Here is a 9,544-nt window from a genome sequence, read left to right as displayed (position 1 = left end):
TGTATATATGTACCACATTTTCTTTATCCGTTCATCTGACAGTAGACATTTATGTTGCTTCCATGTCTTGGCTATTGTCAACAGGGTTGCAGTGAACATTGGAGTGCATGTATCCTTTCGAATTACGGCTTTCTCTGATATGTGTCTAGGAGTGGGATTGCTGGGTCATATGGTAGCTCTATTTTTAGTTTTTTGAGGAACCTCCATATTGTTTTCCATAGTGGCTGTACCAGTTTACATTCTCACCAACAGTGTAGGGGGTTCCCTTTTCTCCACACCCTCTCCAGCATTTATTGTTTATGGATTTTGTGATGATGGCCATTCCAACCAATGTAAGGTGATACCTCATTGTAGCTTTGATTTGCATTTTTCTAATAATTATCTATGTTGATTAACTTTTCTTGCATCTCTTGGCCATCTGTATGTCTTTTTAATTTTCTTTTAAATTTTACATTGTAATATAGCTGATTAACAGTGTTGTGATAGTTTCAGTTGGACAGCAAAGGCACCGAACCAGATATACACATGTATCCTTCTTTCCCAAATGCCGCTCTGATTTAGGCTGCCTTATAACACTGAGCAGAGTTCCCTGTGCTATACAGTAGGACCTTGTTGGTTATCCATTTTAAATATAGTCATGTGTACACATTGATCCCAAACTCCCTTGCTATCTTTTGCCCCATTCTACCCACCTTGGCAACCATAATTTCATTTTCTAAGTCTATGAGTCTCTTTCTGTTTTGTAAGTCACTTCATTTGTATCATTTCTTTTTAGATTCCACATATAAGGAATGTCATATAAGATTTCTCCTTCTCTATGTGACTTATTTCACCCAGTATGATCCTCTCTAGGTCCATCCATGTTGCTGCAAATGACATTATTTCATTCTTTTTAATGGCTGAGTAATATTCCATTATATATGTATCATATCTTCTTTATCCAGTCCTCTGTTGATGGACATTTAGGTGCTTCCATGTCTTGGCTATTGTAAACAGTACTGCAGTGAGTGAACATCAGAGTGCATGTATCCTTTATTCTCTGGGTATATGCCAAGGAGTGGGATTGCTGGGTGATGTGATAGCTCTATTTGTAATTTTTAAAGGGCCCTCCATACTGTTTTCCATAGTAGCTGTACCAATTTATATTCCCACCAATAATGTATGACGGTCCCCATCTCTCCACACACTCTTTAGCATTTATTGTTTGTGGATTTTTTTATGATAATCATTTTGACTGGTGTGAAGTGATATGTCATTGTAGTTTTGATTTTTGTCTCTAATAATTAGCTTTACTGAGCATCTTTTCATGTGCCTCTTGGGCATTTGTATGTTTTCTTTGGAGAAATGTCTATTTAGGTCTTCTGCTTATTTTTTAATTGTGTTGTCTTTTTGATAATGAGTTGCATGAGCTGTCTGTATATTTTGGAGACTAATCCCTTCTTAGTTGCTTCATTTGTGAACATTTTCACCCATTCTGAAGTTGTCTTTGTTATGTTTATGGTTTCCTTTGCTCTTCAAAAGCTTTTAAATTTAACTAGGTCTCATTTGTTTTTTAGCTTTTATTTTCATTAGGAGGTGGGTGAAAAATGATCTTGCTGCAGTTTATTTCAAAGAGTGTTCTGCCTTTGTTTTCCTCTAAGAGTTTTATAGTATCAGGCCTTACATTTAGGTCTTCAATCCATTTTGATTTTATTTTTGTGTACGGTGTTAGAGAGTGTTCTAATTTCATTCTTTTATATGTGACTGTCCAGTTTCCCAGCACCACTTATTAAGAAATTACCTTTTCTCCATTGTATATTCTTGTTTCCTTTGTCATAGATTAGGTGGCCTTAGAAGCATGAGTTTGTCTCTGGGCTTTCTATCTTGTTCCGTTGATTTTTCTGTTTTTGTGCCAGTACCATAGTGTCTTACTGTAGTTTTGTAATATAGTGTGAAGTCAGGGAGCCTGATTCCTCCAGCTTCGTTTTTCTTTCTCAAGATTGCTTTGGCTATTCAGGGTCTTATCTGTCTTCATACAAATTAAAAATTTTTTTTGTCCTAATTGTGTGAAAAATGCCATTGGTAATTTGATAGAGATTGAATTGAATTTGTAGGTTACTCTGGGTAGTATAGTCATTTTCATAATATTGATTCTTCCAATTCAAGAACATGGTATATTTCTCCATCTGTTTGTGTCATCTTTGATTTCTTTCATCAGTATCTTATAGTTTTCTGCATGCAGGTCTTCTGTTTCCTTAGGTAGGTGTACTCCTAGGTACCATTGTTGCAATGGTAAATGGGATTATTTCCTTAATTGCTCTTTCTGTTCTTTCATTGTTAGTATACAGAAATGCAATAGATTTCTGTGTATTAATTTTGCATCCTACAGCCTTACTGAATTCATTGATGAACTCTAGTGGTTTTCTGGTAGCATCTTTAGGATTTTCTGTGTCATCTACAAACAGTAACAGTTTTACTTCTTTTCCAATTTGGATTTCTTTTATTTGAAGTTTACTTCTTAGAGCCCTTGTTTTCCCCAGCTGCAATTTTCTGTTTGCATAGTTCAGCCTCATTTTAGAGAATTTCCTTAGATGTCTTGTGATCCTGGTTGGCCGTTCATTGAGTGAGGACTTAATGCTGTGAGCACTGAGTGTGGGGGATGTAGCTGAATTTCACTGTAGAGTGTCTTGGCTGAGTCAATCATTGGGGAATCCCCAGTGTTTATCTTTAAGCTTTCCCCCTTGGTAAGGTAATAATATAATTTGTGGTAAAAAAAATGGAACATTTTTGAGAGTGAAAGTATATACTGTTATTATGCTTGAGTGTTAGGCATGAATTCAGACTACCCTATGCAAATTAGAGGATGGTCATCTACTTCCTGATAGTGATTTTTTTATTTTAGAGAAAATAATTCAACACCCAGTAGTATGGGTACTAGAAGTTGAGGTGTCTGCATCTAGAAGCTGTGTGGAAGAAGCAGGCTGGGGGACTCATTATTTACCTTTGAATGTGCATGCTTATGACTCCAAATGTCAATCAGTAATAGAGTAGAAAACTGTGGAGTAATCATATAATGGAATACTACTTAGTAATGAAAAAGAATGAGCTTTCATTGTATACAATGAAATGAATGGATCTCATACAGTGTTGAACAACAGCAATACCAGAAAGCCAATAAGGGCACATACTCTATGTTTCTATTTATATGAAGTTCTAGAATTGGCAAAACTAATCCATAATCATAGAAGTAATAATTATGGTTACCTTTGGGGGCATTGAAGAGGAGGCATCAATCCTACCAGTGGCATTGATGGGGAGGGGGCATGAAAGAGCCTGTAGGTTTGTTGTTCAGTTGCTCAGTTGTGTCTAACTCTTTGCAACCCCATGGACTGCAGCACACCAGGCCTCCCTGTCCTTCACTATCTCCCAGAGTTTGCTCACTCATGTCCATTGAGTCAATGATGCCATCCAACCATCTCATCCTCTGTAGGTTAGCTGGAAATATTCTATGACTTGTTCTAGGTGCAGGTTACAAGGGTGCATTTGTATGTAAAAATTCACTGAACTATGCAATTAGTAGTTGTATACTTTATTATATTTAAGTTATACTTCCAACATTGAAAAAAGGTACAAAGTGTTGAGATTTTCTGAGAAAAGTAAGATGACCACAGGCTGACCAAGGGTGATGATGGTGGGGGGGGAGGGAGTTGGGGATCATAGACAGACAGCTTTATGGCACTGCAGTAGTATTTGAGTTAAGCCTCAAAATAGTGGTTCCTGACAATTCTTGGATCTGTCACTGTGAATTTGATGGAAATTATAGCCTTTCTCTTCATGAAAAAAGCCCCCATATACACAAAGGCATACTCAACTTGTGCATATTATTTCATGGTCCTAATAATATCCATCTATGACCTTTATACAGTCAATGGGTCCTGTGCTCAAGGACCCATACTTAAATAAATGGGTAGATTTACAAATGGGAGGAGGTAAGAGTGGGATTCCAGTTAAGAAAAACCCTGTAGGAAGAACAGGCATCTGCTAGCGCATGTGGATCCTAGAGACAGCAAGGCAAGAGACAGCAAGAACCCTCCACAATCCATTTCAGTAGAATTTCCCATTGACAGCTCGACCCAGGACTGAGTCCCAGCACCAACTCTGCAAGTGAAATTACTACTTGTCCCATGGCTCCAAGCTGTATGTACAAAAGCTAATACCATGTTTGCTTATGAGAATCAGTCTGCTTTAACTTGAAGTGTTAATATTTTACAATGAGTATTTACCAGGAATGTCTTTTTGCTTTCTAATGATTTTTTCCATAGTGTATGAGTACACAGCCTCTTAAGCTTCTGCTGCTTAGGACACTCAAGAGACGTTTTGGATGTATTTAAAAAAAAAATCGTTGTTCTTCTGTCAGTGTTGTCTTTTTGTGACCCTATGAACTGAAGCACAACAGGCTTCTCTGTCCTTCACTATCTCCTGGATTTTGCTCAAACTCATGTCTATTGAGTCGGTGATGCCATCGAACCACCTCATCCTCTGTCGCCCCCTTCTCCTGCCCTCAGTCTTTCCCAGCATCAGGTTCTTTTTCAGTGAGTTGGCTCTTTGCATCAGGTAGCCTAAGTGTGGAGCTTCAGCATCAGTCCATCCAGTGAATGTTAGAAAAAAATAATTTTCTTTATTTTTGGCCGTGCTGGGGCTTTGTTGCTGCAGGGGCTACTCCCTTGTTATGGTGCTAGGCTTCTAATTGCCACGGCTTCTGTTGTTCTGGAGCACGGGTTCTAGAGCACAGGCTCAGTAGTCGCCGTGCATGGGCGTAGTTGCTCCATGGCATGTGGGATCTTCCCAGACCAGGGATTGAACCCGTGTCTCTCGCAGGTGGATTCTTTACCACTGAGTCACCAGGGAAGCCCCTACAGATGTATTAACTGCTTAAAATGTTCATCGTTCCCCCTCTGCTGTGTCTATTCCTATATGAAAAGTATATTTCCCAATTCTTTGACATCAGACTTGTGTCTTTTGCTTTGGCCAGTGGAATGTGAGCAGAAGTTCTATAAACCATATTTAAGCACTAGCTTTATGAGCTCCATGGTTCCATTATCACTTTTATTCTTCTGCCAGAAAAGTGGCATGTCCTAGAGGATGCTCTGGATCCCCAGTCTGGAGATTTGGGGATTGTTACCACAATGTAACATAGTGAAAGCTGACTAACACCAGGACATTTGGGAAAAAAATCTTGAGCAAACTGAGCAGAATCTGTTATTGAATCTTTTCTCAGGGCCTGGAGAATTTTCTCTCAATTTGCACCTATCATGAGAGTCAGTTTATTTAGCAGTCTAGAATATGTAAAAATGAGGAATGTCAAAGTTACTTTTTTTTTATTAACAAAAGGAAACATATAAAGACCATAAACCACAATTGAGAACAAAATATTTTATTTCTCTCAATAAAACTATAGTTTACAATAGTATTTACTAAATAAATTATATAATTTCTCTTTTACAAGCAATAAACTAAATCACAAATATTTCAAAGACAATGTATGTACACAACATAAGGCCTTTTATAAATAGCTTTGCTTATCTCATTTCACTAGTAAACAGTGAAAAAATCTTTATAGAAGCTAATTTTCTATAAAGTATATGCAGACCTATTACACTGATCTTTATATGAAACCAATTTAAACTTTTAATGACATGGGCTATGATTATAATTTTGCAAAAAGAATAGAATTTAGACTTTACCATTTTGCGTGGATGGATCTTTAAAAAATATATGCGCAGATTACATATGTTGCTTATGGATAATCACTGGATGCATGCAAAATGAAATAATGCAAGTGTCAATAGGAAAATAGCACTTCCAAGTCCAAAAAGGTGATTGGCAATGGTATAGAAAGCAGCTTAAACAGAGTTCATGCAGCTCTTCACAGTTCAGCAAGCAACAGCAAATGCCAGACGAGTGTGGTATTTTTCACATCTGCTGATCAGCCTTTCCGCCAAGGCTCCCCTGACATCTTGCAAACTCCAAGTCCAGTTGATTATGATTCTGTGTGTAATGGGGTTCAGCCGTTTCCTTTGGGTAGTTCTGGAGTGGAGAAACTTCTTTCCCACAACTGTCATGTCTCCTCCATCTGCCAAGGTGGTCACCATTTTCACTTACTGGGAGGGGAAAAAGGAAAGGAGATGTAAGGCTAAGTTTCTGCATTGATTTGTAATGGTGCCTGATGAGCAGGAACACAAGTTCATTCATTCTCTCAATGACTCGTACCTGAGAAACATGCAGGTAGAAGTGGGAGGGCAATAGGCCTGGGATGGATTCTTTTTTTTAAAAGATATTTTAATTAATTAATTTGGCTGCACTTGGTTTCAGTTGAGGCACGTGGGATCTTTCAGCTGCGGCATGTGCTATCTAGTTCCCTGACTAGGGATCTAACCTGGTCTCCGGCACTGGGAGTGTGGTGTTTTAGCCACTGGACCAGCAGGGAAGTCCCTGGGATTGATTCTTTTGCAATGATAAGCATCTAACTTCTGCAATATGTAAATTCCACCAAGATTTATCAAGTTCTACCACATCACAGCTCAGGGCTAGGGACTTGGAAGGAAATAACGCTGACCAAGCCCTCCAAGGGCACAGTGCTTGGGGTTGTGCTGTGGTATGTCAGTCCTGAAGTAAATCAGAGCAACCTGAACATGGTCTGGAACTCACGAACCCTGTGTTCATTTTCACACACTGTCCCTGTGGCTGGGGAATAAAAACTATGTCCAGCAAATATCAGACCTAAAATGGTAGCCACTTAAGCTCAGAGGCAACTAATTCAGCCTCTGACAGTTGTACTAGGATATATTTATGAGAAGTGGTACCATGTTCAGGCAGATGTAACAGCTTATATCTATTGATCCTCTAATTATTACAGCTACAGGACAGTATCCAAGTTACCATCTTTGTACCTCATTTGTTCTATCTGTAAAATGAGAGTAATAAATCCTGCTTTATAAGTGATAAACTTTTTTTTATAGGAAAATAGTGTTTGGGTAGAAATATACACACATACAGCATACATACAAATTATATACATATGATTTAGTGCCTGGCATATGTTAGTGTGCCCAACATAATGGTTAGGAAGGTTGTAGCTGGGACCACAGACATTGTGTGGCCCAACACAGTCATCTGGAGACTGAAAAAACTTGAGTCCACAGTTTGAAATGACTGAAAATTATTAGGAAAGAAACTATGTCAAAGAGGATTTTGTTTAAAAGTGAGTATTTCCTCTTGTAATTTGAGCCTTTCATGAGTTGTAACTTTTTTTTTTTGAGTTGTAACTTTTATTTACCACTTTGTTTCATAGTTGAGACTGCTCCCTCTTATTAATCAAAATTGGAAAGGTTTGCCTGCCTAAGTGTACATGTTCACACTGCTATTCAAGCTGTATCTGAAGGATTATCTGAGTATTAGGTGGTGTGTGCTCTAGCAGTGGGCAAAGAGGAAGTTGCTCCCTTTCTCAGGACAGATGTCTGTAACGTCGATGTCATTTAGGCTTGACCAGTGGCATAAAAACACCCACATAAAACTACAAGTTTCTTCTAATTAGATTTGAGTCCTGCTTTCTTAAAAACTAAAACCAAAAGGAGGTGATAGTTAAGCTCTACTTATCCGACAGATCCCAGCTGGGGTTCCGTGTCTGGTTTCTAGTGCCAAACTGCGGCAGACACTGACCAATCTGAGCCCTGCCTGAAAGAACCATCAGTTGAAGGTCTCCAAACCTAGGACCCCATGGAATTGGTTAAGACCTGGGCTTTTGGGTCTAGAAAATAAGAGATTTAAAGAGAAAACATAACAGTTGTCTTTGAATAGCTGAAGACTCACTTTGGGGAAGAGAGAGGTACTAGCTGAAATGTCACTGCAAGTGTGACACTCTCATCAACAGCAGTGGCACGGGTGGCCGTGATCCTCGGGCTAGGCATAGGAACACCAGAATGTGTGAGTGAGTAGGCTGGGAAGAGTCACCCTTTCAATCTCCTTCCATCAAGTGTTGTGATACTCACACTCCCTACCCGCCCCCCCCCCCCGCCCCCCGCCCTAGGAACCCCATCTGTTATCTGTTGAGACTCAAGTGAATGTGTTAGTCACTCAGTCATGTCTGACTCTTTGAGACCCTATGGACTGTAGCCCTTTAGGCTCCTCTGTCCATGGAATTCTCCAGGCAAGAATACTGGAGTGGGTAGCCATTCCCTTCTCCAGGGGAACTTCCTGACCCAGGGATCGAACCTGGGGCTCCTGCATTACAGACAGATTCTTTACCATCTGAGCCACCGGGGAAGCCAAGGGTGAGAAAAAATGACTCCAAGACCAGAACTGGGACAAATTTGTAGAAGCCAGTCTTAAAATATAGAAGAACATTCTTTGATGTAAATTGCTACAGTTCTTTTGGAATCACCTCCTAGTGTAATGAAAATTAAAAAAAATAAATGAGACTATCCAGGTCATTAAGATCTTTTTTGTACAGTTCTTCTATGTATTCTTTCCATCTCTTCTTGATCTCTCTGCTTCTCTTAAGTCTTTACTATTTTTGTCCTTTATTGTGTCCATCTTTGGCAGAAGTGTTTCTTTGATATTTCCAATTTTCCTGAAGAGATCTCTAGTCTTAGCCTTTCTGTTGTTTTCATTTCTTTGCATTGTTCATTGAAGAAGGCCTTCTTTTCTCTCTTGCTATTCTCCGGAAGTCTGCATTTAGTTGGGTGTAACCTTCATTTTCTCCCTTGCTTTTTGCTTCTCTTCTTTCCTCTATTATTTGTAACGCCTCCTCAAACAACCACTTTGCCTTCTTACATTCCTTTTTCTTTGAGATGGTTTTGTTTGCTGCTTGCTGTACAATATTACGGACCCTTGTCCACAGTTCTTCGGGCATAGTTTACTAGATCGAATTCTTTGAATCTATTTGTGACCTCCACTAGTATTCCTAGGAATACTAGGGAAATTGATTTAAGTTGTATCTGATGGCCTAACAGTTTTCCTTGTTTTCTTTAGTTTAAGCATGAATTTTGCTATGAGGAGCTGATGATCGGAGCCACCGTCAGCACCAGTATTGTTTTTGCTGACTGTATACAGCTTTCCCATCTTTGGCTACAAAGAATATATTCAATTTGATTTTGGTATTGGCCACTGGGTGATGTCCAGGTGTAAAGTTGGCTCTTATGTTGTTGAAAATGGGAATTTGCGATGATCAGTGAATTCTCTTGACAGAATTCTGTTAGCCTTTGCCCTGATGCATTTTATACTCCAAGGCCAAACTTGCCTGTTACTTCAGGTATCTCTTGACTTCCTACTTTTGCATTCCAATTCCCTGTGATGAGTAGGACATCTTTTTTTGGTGTTAGTTCTAGGTCTTATAGGTCTTCATAAAACTGATCAGCTGCTTCAGCATCAGTGGTTGGTGCATAGCCTTGGATTACTGCGATGTTGAATGGTTTTCCTTGGAAATGAACTGAGATCATTCTCTCATTTTTAAGGTTACACCTATGTGCTGCAGTTCTTCCAGCACCACTTATTGAAGAGACCTGTC

General features: G+C 39.1%; 1 protein-coding gene across 2 annotated transcripts in view; it reads right to left on the bottom strand.

Annotated features, from left to right (window-relative positions):
- Positions 1-5,397: 5,397 nt before the first annotated feature.
- Positions 5,398-9,544, bottom strand: part of PIP5K1B (phosphatidylinositol-4-phosphate 5-kinase type 1 beta) — a 329,589-nt gene continuing 325,442 nt past the window's right edge. For both annotated transcript variants that reach the window (XM_043891260.1, XM_043891259.1), the window contains one exon: positions 5,398-6,140. In XM_043891260.1, coding sequence (XP_043747195.1) covers positions 6,138-6,140 — 3 coding nt within the window. In that variant the 3' untranslated portion in view covers positions 5,398-6,137. The remainder of the gene's footprint in view (positions 6,141-9,544) is intronic.

Source organism: Cervus elaphus, chromosome 29 (assembly GCF_910594005.1).
Source record: "Cervus elaphus chromosome 29, mCerEla1.1, whole genome shotgun sequence".
NCBI classification, from domain to species: domain Eukaryota; kingdom Metazoa; phylum Chordata; class Mammalia; order Artiodactyla; family Cervidae; genus Cervus; species Cervus elaphus.
The sequence above is the reverse complement of the archived record's forward strand: the minus strand, read 5'-3'. Positions and strand labels throughout refer to the sequence as shown.